Genomic DNA, 26,371 nt, shown 5'->3' on the forward strand with positions numbered 1-26,371 from the left:
TGATCGTTCTTGAAAGTTGATTCTTGAAGGTTGAGGTTGAACACTTGAACTTGAAGGTTGAATGAATCTTGATTCTCAAGTCTTGAGTTGAAGGTTGATAGTTAATACTTGATCAATCTTGATTCTTGAAATTGAAGGTTGAACTTGAGTTGGATGAATCTTTATTCTTGATCTTCAAATTTTGATGACTTCACTTGATTCTTGAATCTTTACTTTAGTAGTTGATTGCTTTCTTTGTCTTCAAGTCTTAAGAGGTGAGAGAGAGTGACTTGAGTTGAGACTTGAAGTTTGAGAATTGAGAGTAGAGAATAGAGAGATTTAAGAGTTGGAAGCTTTGTGAGGAGAGTAAGAAAGAGATTAGATTATTAAAAGGTAGTAGAGATGATGTAAAAGAAGTATGAGGGGGTAAAAGAGAGTTTAAAGGAAAAATAAAATAAAAATAAAAATTATGTGTCCAACGGTCAGTATGCCATCGCATATTTGTCGGATAGCATATTTTTGGATATGCGATGGTAGCATATTTTTGGTTATGCCGATTCTAATTTCTTTTTCATATTTCTTAAAATGATACCTTCCAACTTCTTGGACACACAAGACTAGGTTCAATAACTTGGAGAATATAATATAGACCTAAAGATCAACCTATAGGTTATAGAACTAGCTTTAGTAGGATTTTTTTCCTGGTAATTGTGCTGTTCCTTCATTTTCCTAGTAATTGCACAAACATAACACACATCATGTACCAAGACAAAGCTTCCCATTGTCAATAGCAATTGGGCGTCAAGGACACACTAGCCATGGTGTCATGGATAATTAATACCGCAGGGGTGCCAACAACCCAGGAAGCAAGGCACGTGCAAGCCCATATTGCAATATGTCGGCCTTCTTGGCAATGACACATAGGTACTAGTGTCACAAGAGACCAAGGGTGTGCAACCGCCTACCAAGGCACCGTCCACCATGTCACATAGTATAGTTAGATTTTATCACATGGCAATATGCATGGTGTCCCAGAGTGCTTATTAGATTTGCATGTAGCATTTTAGGATAGACGCCTACCTAGGTCACTTGGGAACCTTGCATAGTGCCACATGGCATAATTGGATTTTACCATATGGCAATCTACATGACGTCTCAGGGTCACACTAGATGTGCATCGGTGCATGTAACATTTATGGTAGAGGGTGCAACGTCTGAATCCTCACCCTAAAGACTAGTTCCATTTCCATATTTTTCTACTATCATAGAAATTGAATTTATTGGCCGAAGTGTAGATATGCTTAGGGCATGTTTGGCCATTGAGTTTTGATCAGACTTTAGGAAATTTTCGTTTAGTCACTATGTGAATAGAATGAGTACAGCCAAGTAGAGTGACAAGATTGGGAATGTTGAACATAAAACCATGCATCCAAGAGAACCTAGGCTGCGATATGTCAAAAGCAAGGTTGTAGCCGTTTCAACCCTCCTTGATACGTGATGAAACTCCATGGAAAGTAGGAGGGGTTCTATCTTATTGTAGACTCCTTTTTCCATATTGTAGATTTTTTCAAGGGAAGGATTAAGCTTTCTGTAGTATAAGCTACCCTTTTTGCTGTGATTGCATTAAATTTAGTTGCTGTAATGAATTTATGCTTTTTTCCAAAAGAAACAACTAGTGTTCTGATAAATTTAATGTTTTGCAATAATTAAAACAGTTCATCCAAGATGATGACAGATATGAAAGGGAGCACGTCCATTGGCACACATATCCATGATCTGCACAAGGAATGGGAAGAGGCTTCATGTCCAATCTGCATGGACCATCCATATAATGCTGTTCTCCTCCTGTGCAGTTCATATGATAAGGGTTGCAGGCCTTACATATATGACTCAAGTTACAGACATTCAAATTGCTTGGATAGGTTTTAAAAAAATAGTTTGGGAACAGCTCTTTGGGGCTTGATCAAGAGTCGCTTCATGATTATACTAATGAATCTGTTTTAGGGGCAAGTGGAATGAGAAACAACTCGACTGAAGTTAACGAATACAACAATTTAGAAAATAATGGTGAAGAACTACATAGGTATTTAGAAATGCGGGACAATGGCATTGTTGAAACAGGTGATCTTGAACATTTTGGGCAAAGTGCCATTGGTGGAGGAAACTTATCATGTCCATTATGTAGAGGAGCTGTGAAAGGTTGGAAAATCATAGAAGAGGCCAGACAATATCTTGATCTAAAACATCGGAGCTATTCCTTGGAGTCGTGCTCATTCTTGGGTAACTACATGGAGCTACGAAGGCATGCTGGAAAAGATTACCCAACAACTCGACCTGCTGTTATAGACCCATTGCGGCAACGCACTTGGCGATGCCTTGAGCACGAGCAAGATTACGGTGACATTGTCAGTGCCATACGTTCAGCCATGCCAGGTGCCATTTTGCTTGGGGACTATGCTATCAAAACTGGCGATGGTCATAGGGAAGGCAGCGATCCATTTTTAACTTCATTCATTCTATATCAGATGATGTGACCATTTGAGTGGAGAGGTATGTCGAGACATTGGAGAAGGTATTGGCTCTCTTCTGGACCATTTTCTGATCGTCAGAACCTTTGGGGTGAGAATCTGTTGGGCTTGCAAGATGACGAAGAGGATTGGAATCTGGCAAGTGAGACCGGTGATGAGATTACTTCGATACCAAGGAGGCGTCGGCGGTTTACACTGTCCAGGCCTGATGAAGATCTTCCATGATGCATGTTGTGCCCCTCTGGTAATTTTCCAGTTAACAAACCAATTTGCGGATATTGTATTCTCATCTGCTTGTTAACAGGGGTTTCCGTGTTAATGTTTTAATACCGTGCAGAATTGCCTCAATCCCATTAACATTTCACTTGTCGCATTTAATCGTACTGAAATTCTAAGGTTGCTGCAGAGCTATTGATTCGGACACTTTTAGTAGCGGAGAGAAATTGGGTTGCAGGATGATGGAGGAATTAGAATTTTGGTGATCTTTTTTACTCCATGCCTTAAATTTCCATAGAGTAAATTATATGATTTGTGTTTTAAATGGAGACTTTAGGATCTCAAAAAAAAATCGTATGTCACCATTAGGGAGTTATGGCCCTTTTATAATCCCATAAAGAAATTCCAATCTCCCATAGCTTTTGAGTTTAATTGAAGGGTAGTTCTTAATTATCATAGTCATCTAAGTATCATTCGTTAACGCGATTTCATGATTTAAGACCTCGATAAGATTGTGAAGTTGTGAACTGCATCAGATTATAGATGGCCACACCAGAAAAAGTCAAAGAAGTTTATAAAATTTAAATGCCATTTTACGGCAGTAGTATATGATAGAAATTAAACTAAGGGTGTGTTTAATTGCTGGAAAATTCAAGTGGAAAAACAGTTTCCGAGGAAAGTTCAATTCTTGATCTGTCATTTAGCTAAACAGATCTTCAACCCCTCATCTTCAACCTCCCTACAAATTATATTTTGTTCTCGAGAATTATTTATTTATTTTCCATATTCTGATTACAAATTATGCCAGACTTTAACGGATGATTAGCTTGGACATCATCAAAGGTTATTTGATGCGCCCTCACTCATTCAACTATATGTTCCCCCTCATAAATACATTCTCATTATGTGGACCTTTTACATGATTTTTGTGTTTCTTTTGAAGATTTTTTTTTTTATAATGAATTTTGCCCTATATCTAATTATCTTCAGATTGTAAACAGAGGACCCAACAAAAAAAAAAAAAAAGCATAAGGTCATATTACCTCCCTCCAAGAATTGGACGTGTAGACCTCAGTAAGAAAAGCAAAGCATCATTGATGTCTTAATCCTTTACTGCATAAAATGGAAGTATCACCATTGCATAAATTACAAGAAACAACTTTAAAGGTTTGATGAATGCTTTTAAGAGGCAACGCTTCCATGATGAAAAAAGACTAAGCGACCAATGTAAGATTTTTGGTTCTAATAATCGTAAGGCCATAGAACAGGCAATTATAGGAGTGGTGGAAACATGATTTAGTTATTAATGAGACAGATGTCACCCTTAGAATGATTTTTGGTTCTAATAATCGTAAATTTCTTCACTATTAATGCAAATTTGCAATGAGAGAAGAGTGAGTGTTGTTGACACAAATCTACTACTTCAATTAATTTTTTAAATTAAAAAAAAAGAAAAAAAAAAGGCATCTGTTTATTTTTATGTTAGGGTGAGACTAATTCCATGGTCACACGCACCACCCTCTCGGAAAGTCCTATGTGCAACTGGCTGAGTTGAGGGTCAACCGGTACCCTAGAAAGGGGTTCCAAGGAATTCATTGCTTTGTATTCATGAGATTTGAATGTTGAAGAAAATAAAAATTTGAAGGTAAAGTATAAAATTGTTACAACATTCAATTGTTAATTTGTCGATTTAATTTGCTAACCTGCTAGGGGCAAAACTTTTATCTAGGGTCAAGGTCGAAAAATAAAAAATCCAAATCATTGAGATAAATAATTTAATCGTCAAGATTGACAATTCAATTGTTGTGTTCAATCGTTGATCTTGACACTTGAAATGTTGAAGCGGCCACATGGCAATATTTGGGAGAAATTTTATCAAATTAGGGAATAATCCTAATTTTGGAGGATTCTTCCCTCTTAAAAAATTACTAAATATATACGTAAATGTAAAAATTGTAATTTAACTTTGATTAGTGGTTTTTTTTTTTCTAATTCTAGATTTTAGGGTTTTTTCTATTTATAGGGTTAAAAGGTATTGTAAAATTGAGGAACGAGAGACAAATGAGAGTGGTTTGGAGTTATCTTGTGAAGGGGATATGAAACACCTCTATAATTTATATTTTTCATTTTTTTTCTTTCAACCTCGCCATTAGATAGGTCTTCTTAAGATACACAAAATGAATATATTATAGTTGCAAAATGAACACAATGCACAAAACCTTGCCCGAGGAAGCATACGTCCTCAAGAATGGAGTAAACTCTAATACTTCGATTAATTTGTCTTGATAAATGGCGTAAAAGTCATGCCATTTTATTTTTTTAATTTTTTTTATCCAGGACTTGAAAGAGTTAAATTTGGTACCAAAGTCTTCTAATCAAAATCATAAGTGACATGCTTTTAGAATCTAATGCAATGAAATCAAATTCTACTAGACATTTTGGAAGGATTAGAAGACATAGACTTGCTTTTTTATGATAGATTTTTCTCTTCGTTTTCTTGGGAAAGATAATATTTAAAAAATGAGATGACTTTATTTATAGATATATGGTACTGATTGCAATAGTTTATACAAACTTTCATCAAACACATTGGTAACATCGTTTATATTTAAACTAAAGTTTTTTTTGGACCACCTTTATTCTCTTCGATTTACTTGGAGTCTATTGATCCTCTTCGACCTTTTGACTTGCTTGCATCTTTCCCCGTCAAATATCCTCGTGAGCCATCCATTTTCATTCCAAAATATGGTATATCCAATTGCAATGCCAATAACCACTCCACATCCATATCCTATCAACATAAATATTTTCCAATCAAGGTTACTTGTAGATGTTGAATCCTTGTGTTGTTGGAATGGTGGTGAAATCGCATTGTCATCTTGACATAGCCTTGGCAATGGAATTCCACATAATCGAGGATTACCCTGATAAGAAGCATCTGAAAACGTATCAAATTGTTTACCTCGTGGTATACTTCCTTCAAGATGGTTCTGTGTAAGGTTCAGCATTGCAAGGAATGTAAGAAGAAGTAGTTGCTGAGGAATCTCCCCTGAAAGCTTATTTTGAGAGAGATCCAATGACTCAAGTTGTCTCAAGTTCCCCAATGAGGATGGGATGGGACCTATGAGGTCATTGCGAGACAAATTTAGTAGAATAAGTGATTTGAGATCTCCTATCACTTTTGGAATTTCACCTTGGAATCTGTTGTTGGAGAGATCTATAGAGATAAGGGTGGTCAAGATCTTCTCTAGTGCCCTTTCTTGTCCTTTGTATGAGAGGATAATTGAGAGATTATAATATTGACTCGATCGCTCTCCAATGTACATTGGGGACTTTTCCCCCACCATAACTTCATTTTGATGTGGTGTCATCATCGCTTTCCAACTCTGAAAGTATTTTGCAGGCAAAGGTCCCGTAAACCCATTGGAAGAAATATCAAGGACATGCAAGTTTTGAAAACCAGAATTGGTTAGAGGATTTTCAACGGGACCATAGAAAATGTTGGATTTCAATATAAGGACCTTCAATGATTGCAATGACTCTAGCCAGAAGGGGAAGGTATCATGTAATTTATTGTTTCCAAGGTCTAGAATTTCTAGATAACTCAAATTAGTCAAACATCTTGGAAAAGATCCTTCCAATTGATTACGGGAGGCTTGAAAGATATTAAGAAAACTCAAATTGCAAATTGATTCAGGAATTTCACCATTTAAATCATTATCATTGAGTTGCAAGAATGTTAATATTTTGCAATGGCCAATCTCATGAGGAATTATTCCAGTGAAGTTGTTGTTATTGAGTTGCAAGTAACGGAGTTGGGTCCAATTGGACAGAAAATGTGGGTAGATTTGACCAGATAGTTTGTTATTTTTGAGTTGCAAGGTTTTGAGTTGAGTTAGAGAGGCCATGGAAAGAGGCAAAGGACCAGAGAGGTTGTTGTTTGAGAGGTCAAGTTCTACAAGGTTGATGCAAAATCCAAGCTCATTGGGAATGCTGGAATTCAAGCTTGTATTCGAGAGAGATAGGGAGTAGAGTATCCTAAGGTTACCTATGGAAGATGGTATGGGCCCACTAGTAAACGGGTTATTAGATAAATCAAGGGTTGTGAGGTTAGTTAGAAGACCAATTTGATGGGGAACGCTGGAATTCAAGCTTGTATTCGAGAGATCTAGTACCTGAAGCATCCTAAGGTTACCTATGGAAGATGGTATGGGCCCACTAGTAAACGGGTTATTAGATAAATCAAGGTATGTGAGGTTAGTTAGAAGGCCAATTTCGGGGGGTATCTTACCATTGAGCTTGTTCTTTCCCAAGACAAGGAGATGGAGTTTGGTAAGATACTTGATTTCTGATGGAATCGGTCCCTCCAATGAATTATCAACCAAGTCAAGGAATTGAAGTTCGGTAAGATACTTGATTTCTGATGGAATCGGTCCCTCCAATGAATTATCAGTCAAGTCAAGGGATTGGAGGTTCTTAAGATTAGTAAAGAGTTGCACTGGAATACGGCCTGTTATAAGATTAGAAGACAAGTACAGAGAGGATAAGTTGGGGCAGTGAAAGATGAATGGGGGAACCTCATCTCCCAGTGAGTTACTAGAGAGAATGAGTGTTGTCAATGATGCCATGCCCTCAAACTGATGAATCGGATCTGGATTCGTTAGATTGTTACTGTCAAGATAGAGCAATTGTAACTTTTGTAAATTACTAAGCTCATGTGGGATCGCACCAGATAAGTAATTGCCATCAAGCCACAGATCTTCGAGATCTAAGAGATTTCCTATCTCAGAAGGGATCGTACCTGTGAAATAGTTGTGATACAAAGAAAGAGAAGTGAGTTTTGAAAGAGACCCAATTTGAATTGGGATTTCTCCAAACAACCTGTTCATACCGAGGTCTAGTGAGGTGAGATTGGGGAAGGCGGAGAAGTCGAATTCATCAAGGGTACCATTCAGGCTCTGCTCAGGGAGGTCGATCTTGATGATGATCTCGAAGTTGTTGTGGCATTGAATTCCAGTCCAATTGCAGGGATTGGTGGCATCAGACCATGAATCCATTTCAGTCGAATTGAACAAACTTTTCTTCCATTTGAGCAAAGCTTGTGCTGATGATGATGATGAAGATGATGAAGTTGTTGATGCAGAAGTAGTCTGTTGTTGTATTATAAGAAGAAAAGCAAAAGAGATGATCAGAAAGACAAAGAAGAAAGTTTTGTTGTTCATATGTAATAATGTTATAGCCATGATGACTATCTGACTTGAATGAATGACTCTCACTCTCTCAAAAACCATATTATATTTATAATTATTATTACATGGAATGGAAGACAGAGAGTGTCTCTTACGTTTGACTAGAAGAACACGTGTCTCTTACGTTTGACTAGAACAACGTTGCAATGTGTCTCTACTCTTTCGACTCGACCCCAAAATCTTTCCTTGCTATGGGCTGTTTTCCAGCACCATACTCCTGTCCTCATCATTGTCAAGATTGGTACAGTTTATAAAAACAAGATATATCTAATTAATTAATAGTATTGAATATCAACAAAAATAAAATAAAAAAAATAATGATAATTATGATATATTGCATTTTTCTTAGTAAAATTTTGTTTCTAAAAGATTATTTAGATCTACATTGTTCAAGTCTTATTTCAAAAGTAAATAATGACAGTTAATGTACAAGAGTATTTCTTAGTTCCTTTGAACACTAATATTGTTTTTCTTACAAACTAAATCTTATCTTTTAAAAATAAATAATGATAATTATACAATTTAATTAAAATCAATATATTTTACCTTAATGGAATAACGTTGAATCATGGCTTTTAAACTTGGTTTCTTGTCTCATCTCGTTCAACTCCGATACCGAGTCGTCTCAAACGAGTTTTTTAATATGTTTGAGACGTCTCGTGAAACAAATAAAAAAATTGAAGTGTCTCTTACGTTTGACTAGAATAACACGTGTCTCTTACGTTTGGGCTGTTTTCCAGCACCATACTCCTGTCCTCATCATTGTCAAGATTAGTACAGTTTATAAAAACAAGATATATCTAATTAATTAATAGTATTGAATATTCAAAAAAAAAAAATGATAATTATGTATAATGGTTAATAGTATTGTATAACTAAATTACATAAAATAAATAAAAAATTTCTTAATAGAATTTTGTTTCTAATAGATTATTTAGATCTACATGGTTAAAGTCTTATCCCAAAAGTAAATAATGACAGTTAATGAACTAGAGTTTTTCTTAGTCTTATCCCATTTGATTTTTTTTTTTTTTTTTTGGGTACTTCCAAGAAAATAAAAATCCATGGGCATTACATAAATTTAAAAACATAAGGGGTATCCCTTATATTCAACACAATCATGAGAGCTATGTAAAAAATCACACTATCTTGGGTCTTCCATGGCAACCTGACTGGCTTGGGTATTTGTAGATACTTAAGTTCTCCGTCATGTTAAGATTGTTAAAGTTAATAAAAGTAAGATATATCTAATTAAAAAATATTTAATAATTAAATAAAATATAATAATTATGTAATTTAGATGAAAAATAAGGATGTTCATAAGGTAATAAAGTAGAGTACTTGACACTCACTATAAAAGTCATCATCTTCTCTCAAGCTCAGGGTCATTATCGGAATAATGGCAAGACTCATGTTTGATGAGTAATAAGGATATTTCTTATTTTCTTTTTTGACCAATGAAGTTTTTCTTACTTGAAGATGTTTAGATAGCAATGTTAATGTTTTATCCCAAAACGTAAATCATGAAAGTTATATATGTAACTTAATTAAAAATAAGTATTTTATAATAATGCAATAAAAAAGTGTATTTGACACTCAAATTATTATAAAAAGTACAAAATGTCATAATTTTCTTTCTAGGTCACCATTGGAGTATGGGACAAGGCCCGTATTAGGTATGTAAAAAAGATATATTTTTTTTTCTTCAAGGACAAATAATTTTTAAAATAAATAATTGTTTGGGTCGTCTATTGCAACCTAGTTGGCTTGTGTCTTAGTAAATACTCTAGGTCTCCATCATGTCAAGATTGGTAAAGTACATAAAAGTAAGATATATATATATATATATAATTAAAAAAATTTAACAGTATTTAATAATAAAATAAAATAATGGTAATTATGTAATTGAGTTACAAAATAAGAATATTTATATTGCAATAAAATAGAGCACTTCGCCACTCTAAAGATCACAAAACTCATCGTCTTCTACCATCATGGTCATTTTTGGACTAAGGGGAGGAGACCCACGCTTGACAAGTAACAAGGATATTGCTTATTTTCTTCATTGGCCAATAAAGTTTTTCTTATTAAAAGATTTTTTAGATTAACATTGTTGATGTGTTATCCCAAAAGTAAATAATGGAACTTATGTTATTTAATTAAAAATAAGAATTTTACAATAATAAAAAAAAAAAAGTGTATTTGAGACTCAAATTATTATAAAAAGTTCAAAATGTCATCATTTGGTCACCATTGGAGTATGGGACATGGCCACACGTAAAAAACAGATATATTTTTTTCCTTTGAAGACTTAAAGAATTTTTAAAATAAATAATGGTTTGGGTCGTCCATTGCAACCTGGTTGGCTTGTGTATTTATAAATAGTCTAGGTCTACATCATGTCAAGATTGATAAAGTTAATAAAAGTAAGATATATCTAATTAAAAAATATTTAATAATAAAATAAAATAATGATAATTATGTAATTTAGATGAAAAATAAGGATGTTCATAATACAATAAAGTAGAGTACTTGACACTCTAAAGACTACAAAAGTCATCATCTTCTATCAGACTCAGGGTCATTATCGGAGTAATGGGAAAACCCGTGTTTGACGAGTAATAAGGATATTTCTAATTTTCTTCGTTGGCCAATAAAAATTTTCTTACTAAAAGATTTTTTTAGATCAATATTGTTAATGTCTTATCCTGAAAGTAAATAATGGAACTTATCTAATTTAATTAAAAATACGAATTTTATAATAATACAATAAAAAAGTGTATTTAACACTCAAATTATTATAAAAAGTACAAAATGTCATCATTTTCTTTCTAGATCACCATTGGAGTATGGGACACGGCCGCACGTAAAAAAGATATATATTTTTTCTTTGGGGACTTAAAGATTTTTTACAATAAATAATGGTTTGGATTGTCCATTGCAACCTGGTTGGCTTGTTTCCTTGTAAATACTCTAGGTCTACATCATGCCAAGATTGGTAAAGTTAATAAAAGTAAGATATATCTAATTAAAAAATATTTAATAATCAAATAAAATAATGGTAATTTTATAATTTAGATGAAAAATAAGAGTGTTCATAATGCAATAAAGTAATAAATTAAACATGGCCAAGAAAAATGTCACATTAGCACCATCACAATCAAATCACAGTCCCCCAAGGATTTTCCTTTGAGAAAATAGAATTGGTTTCTTCCGATTTTATTAAAGTAGGTAATTATTTTTTTTGCACTTTTCACTCTATTTTACCGAGAGCGCATCAGGACTAGAATTGGAAAACTAGTCAGAAAATATTATTAGAGCTAAAAGTGCTAGTATTGTAACAAAAAATGACCTTTATATGAATTTTCAGCTTGATTGATTAATTATAGTTTTTGAAGTAAAATTTAAATAATCAAACATCTAATTATGTGTTCAAGGTTCATGATCAAGACGTTATAATTTGAAGTTTGAACCTATACACTTAATGGTATTCCTCTGAGTCTCTTAGAATGATGAACTTGAACAAAATTCATATATATTTGAAGCATGGTGAAAACTATAAGATGCCATCAAACACTTCGCAAGTGTAATACATATAATATTGAAGACAAGTTGTACATTTGAGAGTGCTTTTCATTACAAGAAGTAGTGATCAATCTATGTCAGAGGGGATGGTTCAATAGGAATCAATCTATACCAGACTTAAGAAATTTTAGAGCAAAATTTGGAACATTTCCCTGAGGAATTTATATCCCCTTACACACAAATTACATGCAATCATAAAAATCCCACATATATATATAGTTTTTACATTATGATTTAGCTTAGTAAAGAAAAATAATATAAATATATGGTAAACAATGTTCCTCTATGGTAATAATTGTGGCCTTTTCTCTCAATAATTTAGTAATTTTCTCAAGAAAAAAACTCTTTTGGACTTAGCTTAGTTAATTGAGATATTGGGATACAACTTTGAGATATATTGTTCAAGTCCAATTTACCAACGACCAAAAAAAAAAAAAAACTGAAAAAAAAAAAAAGAAAGAAAAGAAAAGAGAACGTAAGCCCATTTTAGCAAAATGGATAGGTGGATTAGATAGGACTTTCAATATGTCGGATTAGACCCAAAATCCAATCCATTTGGATTCGATAACTTTAGATATGGATCAAGGATTTGGGTTCTGATGATCCAATTTGATATAATCATATCTGCTCTTGATCAACAATGCCCCAATTCGATGTATCCAAATCCAATAAAATGTAAAAAAATAAAAATAAATAAATAAAATAAAAAAATAAAAATTATGGAAATGATTTAGCATGTGCATGGTGGAGCTAAAGATTACATTAATTCTTATAACTCACAATGGTTAAATTAACATCAGAACTAGATATTCTCTTTCTTGATCATTAGGAAAAAAAAAAACATTCAAACTAATTAATTACAAAACAAAGAAATAACCATCCACTCTTATCCTCTCTCCATCATGTCCCAATGGGCATGTTCTGAACAATACAACAATCAAGAGAAGACTTCATTAAGAAAATATTATCAATAATAAATAAATAAAATTTAACAAAAATGCTTGAAGAGAAGGCTTTGATGAAGTTTGAGAGGTGCTAAGGTTGGCAGGTTATTTTTTATTTTTTGGAAATAATTGCAATAAGTGGAATATGTAATAGAAATGAGCCTTAATGTTGGTGCTACTTCAAAAAATTGAATAATCTATGCATAATTTAGGAAGGTTTGGTATCATGTTGTGTATTAAAGGGAGTTAGCAATACTTTGATTGAGGGCCTGCACTAAAGTTCATTGGATTTGATTACAAGATAATAAGGTTTATATAAAAAATGAGTCAAGTTTGGTGATTCATGTAGAAAACACATGATCTTGGCAACGGTTAGGGTTTATATGTAGAATTGTGATAAATCAACTCCCTCACGTGGCATAGTCAATCGACTCTTCCTGACTTGACATGTGCTTGAGCCGTAGATCTGTACTCCGCAATTGTGTATCCTGAGGAGTATTTATCTACGATTCAAGCACTTGTCACGTCAGGAGGATTCGATTGAGTATGCCATGTGGGGGAGTCATTTTATCGTTACTCTTTATATGTATGCTTAGCATGTTTTTTGAGAATGCTTATCCCGAGGATAAATCACTCCTGACTATTAGATTTCATGTTTACACCATTGGGATTGTGTATTCTACATGAGTCATGTGAACCTGACCCATAGAAAATAATTAATGGAAAGAAATCTAAGTAGAAGTAAATCTTATCAATCTAATTTGAAATATTACTAATCCAATAAAATCTTGGGAAAATGACCCCAAAGACCTATCTTTTGAAAATATGTACCAAAAAGCCCTTCTTGAAAAAAATTTGGACTCTTTAGCACTCATATTAACAAATATTAGTCTAAAAAGAATTTTTGAATGAAAACGCCTTAAACGAATTTTGAGGTTTAAAGAAACATGTTTATTTGAGAATATTTGAGTAAACCTATGTTTTAAAATTAATGACATCTCTTTATATAACAATGAAAAAAAAAAAAATCCTTATTTTCTCTTTCCAAAACTAGTGATTTTTAACTCACATAGATGATGATGATGATGGAGGTGAGTATGGTTATAATCATCATCAAACTAATTTGACCTATGTATATTAGATTTATTAAAAGATATAAATATTTAAAACATTATTTGAAAAATCGACTTGAATGTTCATCGAATTTATTCAACTAAAAAATTAGCAAGTTTGCTTAAATGAGTCAAATAAAATTATACTGAATTTATAAATAGATTTTAATTAATAAAAATATTTATTTTTTTATTTTCACAAAAATATTAATAACAAAATAAATAGATCAAGTTTTTTATTTGACTCGGTATATTTTTAGATTAGTCCTCTTTATATTTTTAGATCAAGTTGAGAACTTCTATTGGCATTCATCACTTTTATAATCTATGAATTCGTAATTTTGTCACTTTTAATATCAACAACTTCGTAAATGTAATACAAGCGATTTTTTCATATGAGCGATTTTGTTGGTAATTTATCAAAGAATTCATTGATTATAAAAGTGACTAATTCACTGGGAAAATATGTTTCGGGAATTAAAATGAACAGTATATCGAAACTGAAAATTTGATACAAGTTGCGCACATTCTGGGAAAAATCCCTTCTTTAATTTTAATTAGGGAGTAATAAGTAAAAGTTGGGGTGCCAATAATAGCTCTCTATGTTTTCTGTGTACCACGTGGCAGGTCACACCAACACATTTGGACTTAGGACCACGGGCTGTAACTTAAATTCAGAAAAAAAAAAAAAAAAAAAGCCCAATTGGTTTTGTTAGCCCAACAACAACTAATTATTGTAAATCTGCATCTTTTTCCCCTCAATTTCTTTGTTTAATTAATTAATTAATTTTGCTGTAATTCATCTGAAAATTTCTGGTGCTATTTTTTGTGGATTGAATGGATCGATATTAATTTGGTCAGGATTAGTGTTAGGATTCTTAGTTTTGTAGGAAGGAATAGGTATCATGTTAGGGTTTGGGTTAGGGTTCAAAAATTCAATTGGGTTAAGAATATTTAGCATACCTATTGTCTGATTCAATCTTATCGAGGAAATATATCATTTAGTTTCAATTTATGCTACAAAGGGTATTGAAATTGGGTTTTAGGAATTTCAATTTGGATTAGGCTTTGGTTTCTTAATTTTGGTAGAATGGAATTGGTATCGTGTTAGAGTTTGTGCTAGGGTACAAAAATTCAATTGGGTTAATAATATTTAGCATACCTATTGTTCGATTAGAGGATTTTGGTCTCTTTTTATTGGAGCTGATTAGAGTCAGGTCTCTTGGAACCAAACCTATTGAGAACCAAAACGATAGGAACCGAAAAAACCCAAGAACTGATCAGTTTAAAGAGAACTGATCAGTTTAAAGAGAAGCTTTTTGACAGCTCTAGTTGTAGTTCGATTGATTTGAGAACCAAAACCGAAACCGAAGGTATCGGAAGACAAATTAATGGTAATGGTTCTGTTTCCTATAAGAACTGACCCATTTTCCCCTTAGTTCATATCTGCTTTCACTATTTCAATCCACATTCTTTTCGGTTTTCTTCCTCTTTCTTTTAAGATTTTCAACTTGAATATTTGTTCTAATTGATGCCTCTAAGATTTGTATTCTTAGGTTAAAATTTCGTACCATCTCGAAATGTCTGACTGATGAGTCTCGATTTAGGAATCTCGACTATTATATTAAGAGAGATGCTATTGGCATTATGGTTTTTAAACTCGGTATCGCATCTCATCTCGTTCAGCTCCGATACCGAGTCGTCTTGGACGAGTTTTCCAATACATTTGAAATGTCTCGTGAGATAACTCAAAAAATATAACGTGAGACATAAAACTCAGTCAAAAAAATCACTTTGTGAGTTGGTCTCGTTTAGCTTTGATACCGAGTTAACTCGGGCAATACGTCTCGGTCTCGGACGAGTTTAAAAACCATGATTGGCAACCCTACCTTTACTTGTTACACCCCAATTAAAATTAAAATAAACATAAAAAAATCAATGGCTGTGAAACTATCTTCCCTCTTCTTTTTTTTTTCGATTTCTATTTGCTAGATTTAAGATTTTATATGAGCCTTATCCTAACTATAAGCAACCGTTAGAATTGTTTGAATGTGTTATAATGTTTTGTAATGTTGAGGTAATAACGTGAACCAAACCGCTAAAATGTTCGAATGGTGTATTTCAAACTTTAATTAGGGTGTGATAAATAATTTAAAAAATTGGGGTGTAATAACTAAAAAGTTAAGAATGCCAATAACAGCTCTCTATATTTAAGTTTCTTTGCAGCTGCTGTTAGTTTTTTGGGACTTGGAATCCTGATTGCTCTTTTGCATATATTTACTGATGAAAACCATCCTTACTTACTTCCAGGTTGCTATTCCAGTGGTTCCTACAATCAGGGTGTTGGTTACTTTTACAAAATTTGAAGAGTTGCAACCACTAGAAGAGTTCAGCACACCTCCTTAAAGCCCTCAAGGCGGAGAGAGCCCGGCAATGGTGCAATCTTCGAGTTCTTCATGGCTACAATGGATTAAAGCCCCTTATCACCGTCCAAGCTCTTTTACGACTTCTGGGCCCACCAGTCGGGTCGAAGATATTCAAGACCCATTTGCAATACCAACAGATTATTCTTGGATTACGACCGAAGCAAAGAAAAAGAAAATGCAGGAAAAGAAGAGGAGCAAATCAAAGGAGGTAAAATCTCAAAATCAATGAAGATTGTCACGTGGAATCCATTTGTAAAGAGGATTTAGCCTACTAAGATCTTGGTTGCTTCTCTTGACATTGAAGCTATGATATCGTGTAGGAAAACAGTTGGGGACTACCCTCGGTATAGAAGCAAGCAAATTGAACTGTTGTAATTCTTGAACAATGTTTGTAACTAACATGATCACATGTTTTGGTTTCTTTGGTACATTTTATGTATTTTGTACACCAATTATAGTACTTCCATTGATGTTTGTCATATTTTGTTGGAGCATTCTTGGGGTGCATCATGAATCAGCAGCAGAAATCTTGTTCAAGATTCGATTTTGTCTAGAGCTTTATCGCCTAGACTGATCCAATGCAATTTTTTTTTCCTTCTCATTGTCCCAAAGAACAGCATCGATCAAATTATTGACAATTGACGTTGTTTCGTGCATTTACATGTTTGGAACTATATGTATATTTCTGTCAATTTTAACTGAAAAGAAGATCTGATACTCCAGCCTCCGAGCAGAGAAGTCTTCAAACCTAGAACAACACGACATGGTAGCACCAATGGGTAAAATTCGGTCAATTTGCCCGAGGCTTCAGACCCAAGCTTGGCTCATTGATCAGAGTCATTAGCCCAAGGCTTCAACCTAAGGTTGGGTTGGATATGGGTTGGGTTCATGGTACCATCAATCCATATTTTTGGGTCCTCCTACTTTTTAAGAGCTGTTATTGTCATCCCAACTTTTACTTATTACACTCAAATTTCTTAAATTATTTTTCATACCCCAATTCAAGATTTAATAACACCATTCAAACATTAAAAAGCTTTGGCTCACAGTATCATCTCAAGATTACAAAACATTACAACACCCGTTCAAACTTAGGGGTGCAACTTAATTCCGTTGAAATTGAGAACCGAACCGAACCAAACCATGAGTTTTGGATTGGTTTGGTTCGGTTTAAATTGAAGTCGATGGATTCGATTCAGTTCTCGGTTGGACTTTATAAATAACCGAATCGAATCGATAACCGAACTAACAGTTCTTTTAAATAAAATTTAGATTTTTTAAAAACCCAGTCTCATCTTTTCTACTCTCGTCTCTCTCTCTCTGTGTCTCTGCGACTGCCGGCTACCGGGCTACGGGCGGATCATCTCTTTCTCGTCTCTCGTCTCTCTCTCTTTCTCGTCTCTTTTTCGTCGATCGATATTGTCCAGATTTGATCTCATCTGATGTTTGGACCAGAGTGGGAAAAATGGATGGATAGGATTGCCGTTTGTGTACGATAAGGATCGCATCTCTGCTGCACAGATCTAAAATGCCCCCAATTTCTAAGTATATTTGAGAAATGGTCGGTTCGGTTCTGATTTTGCTCTAAACCGAACCAACCCAAACCAAGTTGCACCCCTAAGTTCAAACGATTTCAATAATTGCTTACTATCATGATTAGGCTCATATAAAATCTTAAAATAAAAAAAATAAAAATTTGAGAGAGAACTTCTATTGGCACTCAAACTTTAACTTATTCTCAACCAATTGCTTATTTTTTTTATTGGGTGAATCTCCATTTTGTGCAATGAAAATGACGAAATTCCGAGTTCCGTTCACTACTCATTTTAATTCTCAAAACATGCTTTTCCAGAGCATTCATCACTTTTATAATCTATGAATTTGTGTTTTCGTCACTTTTAATATCAACAACTTCGTAAATGAAATACTACAATTTTTTCATATGAGCGATCTCGTAGGTAATTTATCAACGAATTTGTTGATTATAAAAGTGACTAATTCATTGGGAAATCATGTTTTGAGAATTAAAATGAACAGTGTATCGAAACCGAAAATTTGACATGTTCTGGGAAAAATCCCTTCTTTATTTTAATTGTGGAGTAATAAGTAAAAGTTGGGGTGCCAATAACAGCTCTTGATTTTTTCTGTGTACCAAAGCACCATTTTTTTTGCTTCATTCACGTGGGATTCCTTCCCTTCTGTCCCTAATTTCCCGGATGAAAGGAGAAATTAAATTCAGAAAAAAAAAGCCCAATTTGTTTTGTTAGCCTGACAGCAACCAATTATTGTAAAATCCGCTTCTTTTCCCCCTCAATTTCTTTGTTTATTAATTAGTTAATTTTGCTGTTATTCATCTGTATTTGAATTTGATTTTACCTGATGGATTCGTTATTTTGAATTTAATCTGCATCATCTCATCTAATTGGAACATTTATGGTGCTATTTTTTGTTGATTGAATGGATCGATATTAATTTGGTCAGGATTAGTGTTAGGATTCTTAGTTTTGGTTGGAAGGAATAGGTATCGTGTTAGGGTTCAAAAATTCAATTGGGTTAAAAATATTTAGCATACCTATTGTCTGATTCAATCTTATAGAGGAAATATTTCATTTTGTTTCAATTTATGCTGCAAAGGGTATTGAAATTGGGTTTTAGGAATTTCAATTTGGTTAGGATTAGGCTTTGGATTCTTAGTTTTGGTAGAGTGGAATTGGTATCATGTTATGGTTTGGGCTAGGGTTCAAAATTTTGATTGGGTTCAGAAATTTAGCACATCAACTCTCAATATGTAATTTTTTATTTTTTATTTTTTTTTAATTTATGCTGCAAAGGGTATTGGAATTGGGTTTTAGGAGTTTCTAGTATCTAGTCGTTGATTCTATTTATTTTTCTGATCAAAATCAGTATATTTGTCTTTGTTTTGTTGATTCATGTAAATTTCTCTTAAGAGAATTATCCTTGTTTTCCCATGATTATGGATGTGTATTGGATGATGAATGTTTGTCTAGTTTTGAATATTTTGGTTTGGGTTCTAATTTTGATTTCATGATCAAACAAATAATTCTTTGTTTTCCAACCCTGAAATGGAGCCACAGTTGATATCGTCATGCCCATCTTATTATAAGAGTTTTGACTTAATAGTTATATTTGATATCTTGGGTGTGTGTTTCTCGGTTTTTTATTATGACTTTAGTATTGGATTGTGCTGGTGTATAAGTGCTTCTATACTTTTTTGTTTGTTGGGATAATATGTTCTTCAACTTCACCTTTGTTCCCTGATATAAGTGCAGGTTTTTAGGACTCATTCATGACTTTGTGGTATAAGACATAGTCGTTAATGCTCTAGCTCAAGCCTTCATTATTCTTCAAAATTTTGTAGACAGTGGAATATTTGTTACATTCATTGAAGCATTATTTGAGGGTTGGATTTTATAAGGATTTTCATCATCAGAACAACTCAAGGTTGTCATCTTTCACATATATTATCTGATTAGTGGCATAAAAATTCAGAAGATACAAGGGGTATAGTTCAGAGTGTCCTCTTTGTGGTGAGTAGCCATGTTGTTTTTGTTAGTATGCTACCTTGATGTACTTGTGTATCTTATGGATTGTTCACATTTATTTCTTATCGTCTACCTAATTTTTTATTATCGCCTGCAAGAAAATATTTACATATGTAAATATGTAACAGCTATACGTACGGTATCTAATATTGATGGACGATGAAAGTGATTTATGTTTGAATCACTATGGACATCGTCATATCCATTTTTTACCCAATCTCTAGCATAATGATATTAGAACACAGGATAGTGGCATTAGGGAATATTAACATTAGTCTATGAAACAGCTATACTCAAACCATATTTTGCTGAATAATCTTCTACCTATTTTGTATCATTATGGACTAGATTTACAAAAGAGTTGCATTGACATGTTAGTAAAAATCTTTGCGGAACTATATGCCATTGACCAGGAATAAGTTGATTTTTGAGTTATTAATTGGAATTTGGAAGTGGCACCATGCTTGTCTTTGGCACTTGGAGACCCACTTGAGTACTTTGAGTGGGACTATCATCCACATGAAGAATAACATTCTTATTAATGTTGTTAAATAGCTTATGCGAGTGTGTGCGATTAGCACATGTTGTTTGCATATGCAGCAATTTTTTTTTTATAAAAAAATTTTAAAAAATTCCACAAAAATACATCATAATTAAGCAATGCATAAATATCATACTTTCATTCATAAATCATTGTTTAGTCATACACCAAAACACACTTGTAAAAGACTAAAAATAATTAACTATAAAAAAAACAATCAGTCAAATAGCTAAATAGTCATACAAATAAATGAAATACTCATATAAATGTCTAAGTAACTAACTCTAATAGTTAGTTTGATACTTTACACAAGCATCCCTAATTCATTGTGAAACATCTCCACTAGGATCGTCGTTGTTGCTTCCTTTTTTGTCGTCATCACCCTCCTCCACATACACTTCATTCTCCTCAGTCTCTTCGTCTTCAGATCTCACCAATTCTTCATCTCCTTGACCTTGTACTGCTTCGTCTTCACCATCATTTTCTTGTATTTCATCTTTATCTTCTAGTTGCCTCGAGTGTCGACCAGTGCCACTTCTTCTTTAGCTTGAGCTTTCTCCAGGTGCTGATGTCATTGAGAAATCTGCTTTCTCCTCCACAGGCTCGTCCCGTGCATCAGTGATTCAAGAATGATCTATGCCAATATCATCAACAGAGATCGGATCATAGAAGCCAAGATTCTATTTTCTCATCTTGAATCATTTGTGAAATTTTTGGTTGTATTGTATGAACACTAAGTCATTCAACTTCTTTTGTTCTAGTCTATTTTTCTTTTTAGTTTGTATTTGTTCAATAGACAACAAAATTTTTTTTTTGATCGATAATACACAACAATTTATAAATATTAGATACTTAAGTTATATTATTGAAAGAATGAAGTAAAATATTAAGTGTTTTACTTAGTTTAGTTCTTAGTTCTTACCATCTCAAATGTGCTACAATTGCGTTTGCAGTCCGATGTATAACATGTTAGGCCAAGAATCCATATGGCCAACCTTTTCAAACATGGATCCTTTGTGATAAGATCAACTGCATATGTCGGCCACCAATCAGTTGTTGTATACATCAAAATACTACATTTAAATATTTATATTTAATTAGAATAGGGATTAGATAAAAAAATATGTCAAATAACTCAAGTATAAACCCAAATTTTTTTTTTTTTTTACTTGGAATTTTCATTGTTCTATGCCTTTTGACTATATGTTATTCAAAGATCCCTTCGCAATTCTTGTAACGATCCAACTATGTTGATTTTGCATCTTATTTTGTCTGTTCAGGGATCATTCTTTCCCAAACTTAAAGTAATCTAACTATATGCATTAAATCCGCCTCATCTTGATTGACGGGTTAGAAGTATACTGCTGGATTAAGGATGTAAGTAGTTGAATAAAAGGTGACCTGCAACCAAACGAAGACGCTTATCCATTAAAAGACGACCAACTTGGACAATATTGTCCTCACTAATTTCCTCAATTGTTTTATCTAACAGTTGGAAAAGATACTCAGCTGATGCATCTATGGATTTTAGGAACATTATTCCAGTCGGATAATTAACTAAAAACTTAATTATTGACTGACTGATTCTATTAGTCATAGTCACAAAGTCGGAGTATGGATTTAAAACGACAAGGGAAAACTTTGAAAAAAAACGTAGAAAACAAGAAAAAGATGATTAAACATCAAAGGTAAAATATATATATTTACAAAATATGAAAAATGTATATATTTAATAATACATAAGAAATTTAGTTTAATTTATTCTATGTTTCCAATATAACATGTTCTCAAACATAATTATACTTGTTATGATGCCAAAAATCGTTTACTCATCAACACATCTTTTGTTACAAATAATGTACTATTGGAAAAAATGAAAAATCATAAAATCAAGATAGTATCATCAAATCGCATGTTTTTTACATTTATGAATCACCAAATTCTATTATGTATAAAATCCCACATTAAAAAAAGAATTTGATTTTTTTTTTTAATTTCAAAAAAACATGAAATAAACTTGTTTAAAACGTAACAAACACATTTTTAAAACGTAAGAAACGTGACTTTTTTTTAATTGTTTTAATTGCCCGAGATACAAGATGCGCATTTAAAAAAAAAAAAACGTTTTTTTTGTTACTCTGCTATTAGTCCATCCATCAACCATCAGAGTATACATATAGGTTTTTCATGATTCTCAATATCTGTTGATTAACTCATGAGTGAACATGGCTCTCTTATTTCCTGATAAGGTGGTTTGATGCCAGGTCCAAATTGACCTATTGATTCCATCATTACTTTGAAACTCTTTAATTTGACAGTGTTAAATGCAATTCCAACTTGATATAGCCATTTGACTATATATATAGAATGATTTTCTTCCCATCTTTGGTGCTATTTTCAATGGTGGTTTGGTATGGACCTTTAACTTTCCCTCTTTGGTCAACCACATCTTTGGATGTGGTCTACCCCACCTATCTAGTGGACCATGAGCACGAACTCTTTTAGTAGGACTTCGAGTTAGTGGTGGTGGATCTGACGGTCTACTACGCCTCGTTGACGTGGGAGGGGTATCATATGCAGTGATATCATTATCATCATCCTCTCGACCACCACCTTCCATATAGCTTTCTAGATTTATGGCCTCATCTGTTTTTTATTTTGTAGTCTTGTCCATGTACTCCATTAGTTCTTTTCTGATTTCAAGAGTAACTTTTTCACATGTCATAGCATTTGATTTTGGCATGTGTACTAAACGTTGTCTGTGGCGTGCAATGCCACCTTTACTAATGTATTCGCACGACTCACATGCTATAGACTCTTTTCATTTGGACTACGGTAATGATTGTATTTCCAACCGGGATCATTTGATTTATGCCGTAGGGAAGAGTTGGTTGGTGAGGACTGTAGACACCCGAATTTGAGCGGGCCCTCGATGCAAAATACCCCGAAAACCGAAAAATTGGGATGGGCCCCAAGGCCCAAACCTACAAAAAATCCAATACGTTTCAATTAATAAATGTCTAAGGACCCAAACACCCCATCCTTAAAACCAATCTGATATAAGCCCCAAACCCATCCTTATTATATCCAAACCCAAACCACCTCATTCTATATTCCTAAACCCAATCCAACCTAAGCCTAACTCATTACCCAAGTCCAACCCACATAAAACCAACCCAATACTATGCTACCCAAGCCCAACCATTCCTTTTAAACCCAAGTCCACCCTCATCACTATTCAATCCCCTATGTAAGCCCAAAACCCTACCCAATCTACTACTAAAGCCCAAAGCCCAATCCACTATCCAAATCCAATCCAATCCATCATTATCACATCAAACCAATCACCAAGAGATGACACATGTCATCATCTCCTTCCACCTCCCTCATCTAATCAACTCAACCCATAACCCTACCCTAACCTAACCTATTCCACCTCCCTCATCTAATCAACTCAACCCATAACCCTATCCTAACCTAACCTATTCCCCATCCTCTCATCATCAACAACCAACCACTCAACCCATACCCTACATACTCTAATACTATCAACCACCCACATCACAACCCATATCCTCCACACCTCAACCATCACTTTCCCTTAAAATACTCCCACAAAATCACCTCAACCCATACCTCCCACCATCACTCTCATACTCTTCTCTCTAATCAACCAACCACCATCACCAATCAACCAATCTCTTCATCTCTCCCTTTGCCACATGTCATCATCCCTTCAATCCTCTCAAAATCAAATCAATCACCACTCATCTCTTCAAATCAAACACCATACCTCTTCAACCATCTCAACACTCCTTCACCAACCTAAGATATGTGCACTTCGGTGTCCATCAAGGTTTGAAGAATGGGTAGCCGAAAAACCACCTACAAACCGCATGCATCGAAGCGTAATTAATAGAAAAAGGACACTAAGGCTTACAAAACTAATTCCGTATCCATCCCATGTTCATATGTGATGTATTTTTTTTAAGCCCACGAAGGCAAGTTGTATAGATTTTTAGGATTTTTATTTTTGTTCTCATTTATATGTCCCCTTAGGTAAAAGAGGGAAATCTGTTTTTTTTTTTTTTTTTTCATGTCATCATATGCATCATCAAAAAAAAAAAAAAAGTGACATTTTTGTGGCCCAAGCCAAAAAACAGAGGCTATGTGTCTCAAAATCCAGAAAAATATTGCCAAAATGGGATGAGGATAAAAAACAGAGCAAGGTTGGAAGGCCAGAAAAGGTTCTGGTCCGTGCTTGAAGCACGGACTCAAGAAATATTGTCAAGTCCGTGCTTAGAAAACGGACTGGGCAAATTTTCTTAGGTCCGTGCATGAAGCACGGACCAGTGAAAAAAAATAATATATTTTTGATGTTCTGGTCCGTACTTGAAGCACGGATCAGCCAAAAAGTGTTAGGTCCGTGCATGAAGAACGGACCCAAAAAAAAAAAAAAAAATTTTTGATATTCTGGTCCGTACTTGAAGCACGGACCAGCCAAAAAGTCTTAGGTCCGTACTTGAAAAACGGACCCTAAAAAAAAAAAAAATTTTTTTTTTTGCTCATTTCGTTCCTTACGTCAGTCTTAACAACTTTTCTTCTTGAAGTTTTTTTTTAGTTCTGAGTTTTAAAGCTTGAAAATGATCAAATGATTAAATTTACTAGAAAACTCAGGGCTACCACTTGTAATCGATCTCGCTCCAAACGAATTTTGCCCAACGCGGCTCACTATCAATCGCAGTCATAATCAAACTTGTCCTTCATCGAGTGTTCACTTCAAAATGGGTCCATGACCCAAATCCATTCAATTTGGGTCCACGACCCAGATCCAGCTCCATTTCTAACTAGGTCCCCAACCCAGGACCATTTCAATTGGGTTCGGCCCAGATCCATATCAAACTGGGTCTACGACCCAGATCCGTTTCCAACTGGGTCCACGACCCAGATCCTGCCAAACTGGGTCCACGACCCAGATCCGCATTAAACTGGGTCCACGACCCAGATCCGTTTCCAACTGGGTCCACGACCCAGATCCATGTCCAACTGGGTCCACGACCCAGATCCGTTTCCAACTGGGTCCACGACCCAAATCCATGTCCAACTGGGTCCACGACCCAGATCCATATCAAACTGGGTCCACGACCCAGATCCGTTTCCAACTGGGTCCACGACCCAGATCCGTGTCAAACTGGGTTCACGACCCAGATCCAACCAAACTGGGTCCACGACCCAAATCCATATCAAACTGGGTTCACGACCCAGATCCAACCAAACTGGGTCCACGACCCAAATCCAACCGAACTGGGTCCACGACCCAGATCCGTTTCCAACTGGGTCTACGACCCAGATCCATGTCAACTGGGTCCACGATCCAAATCTAACCTAACTGGATTTACGACCCAGATCCATGTCAACTGGGTCCACAACCCAAATCCACAACAAATCAAGTCCGCGATCCATAGCGAATCAAGTTCATGATCCATCTATGATCTAATAAAGATAACAACTGATCAATCGCCTCCAACACATTCAACTTAAAAAAAAAAAAAAAAGAAGCACCAATTGCAGTCCTTGATCAAAGTCGGTGCCTAGAAAGATCTTACCCTGTTGATACGAGGGGGATAGACTACGTCTATTCAGAGAACAAGGTGATTTAAGAGTGCCATTGTGCGCCGCCTCTTCCTTGGAGATTTGCCTGGCCGACGATGATTTCAGAGAACTGAATTGGGGGCTGTCAAAAAACATGGGTTATTCTAACCTGATTTATCTCGGAAATTACACTTTTTCAAAATAATTTCCCGACTCCGCGTCGATGCCAGCTCCGTGCTGATGTAACTTCTTTTCAAAATGTTTTACCGACTCCGTGTCGATGCCAGCTCCGTGCTGATGTAACTTCTTTTCAAAATGTTTTACCGACTCCGCGTCGATGCTAGCTCCGTGCTGATGTAATTTCTTTTCAAAATGTTCTACCGACTCCGTGTCGATGCCAGCTCCGTGCTGATGTAATTTCTTTTCAAAATGTTTTACCGACTTCGCGTCGATGCTAGCTCCGTGCTGATGTAATTTATTTTCAAAATATTTTACCAACTCCGCGTCGATGCCAGCTCCATGCTGATGCAACTTCTTTTCAAAATACCTTACCGACTCCGTGTCGATGCCAGCGCCGTGCTGATGTAAGTTCCTTACCGACTCCGTGTCGATGCCAGCTCCGTGCTGATGTAATTT

General features: G+C 34.6%; 1 protein-coding gene, 1 long non-coding RNA gene and 1 pseudogene across 3 annotated transcripts in view; 2 read left to right on the forward strand and 1 right to left on the reverse strand.

The window, feature by feature from the left end:
• Nucleotides 1–26,371, forward strand: part of LOC147382826 (uncharacterized) — a 47,802-nt gene that overhangs the window by 1,944 nt on the left and 19,487 nt on the right. Inside the window, exons 2-3 of one of the 2 annotated variants that reach the window (XR_015173293.1) lie at nt 19,330–19,587; nt 21,424–21,827. This is a non-coding gene — a long non-coding RNA (uncharacterized LOC147382826). Of the gene's footprint in view, nt 1–19,329; nt 19,588–21,423; nt 21,828–26,371 lie in introns of those variants that run through there. The other variant, XR_015173294.1, reaches the window with a different exon arrangement.
• LOC147382827 (uncharacterized) lies at nt 1,906–3,155 on the forward strand (annotated as a pseudogene).
• LOC147382828 (uncharacterized) lies at nt 5,236–8,013 on the reverse strand. Its single transcript, XM_086427454.1, has one exon. It carries the CDS (start codon nt 7,964–7,966, stop codon nt 5,360–5,362), a length of 2,607 nt encoding a protein of 868 aa, XP_086283580.1. The 5' UTR covers nt 7,967–8,013; the 3' UTR covers nt 5,236–5,359.

This window comes from Akebia trifoliata, chromosome 16 (genome assembly GCF_017979445.1).
Source record: "Akebia trifoliata isolate Shusen 1 chromosome 16, ASM1797944v1, whole genome shotgun sequence".
NCBI lineage: Eukaryota > Viridiplantae > Streptophyta > Magnoliopsida > Ranunculales > Lardizabalaceae > Akebia > Akebia trifoliata.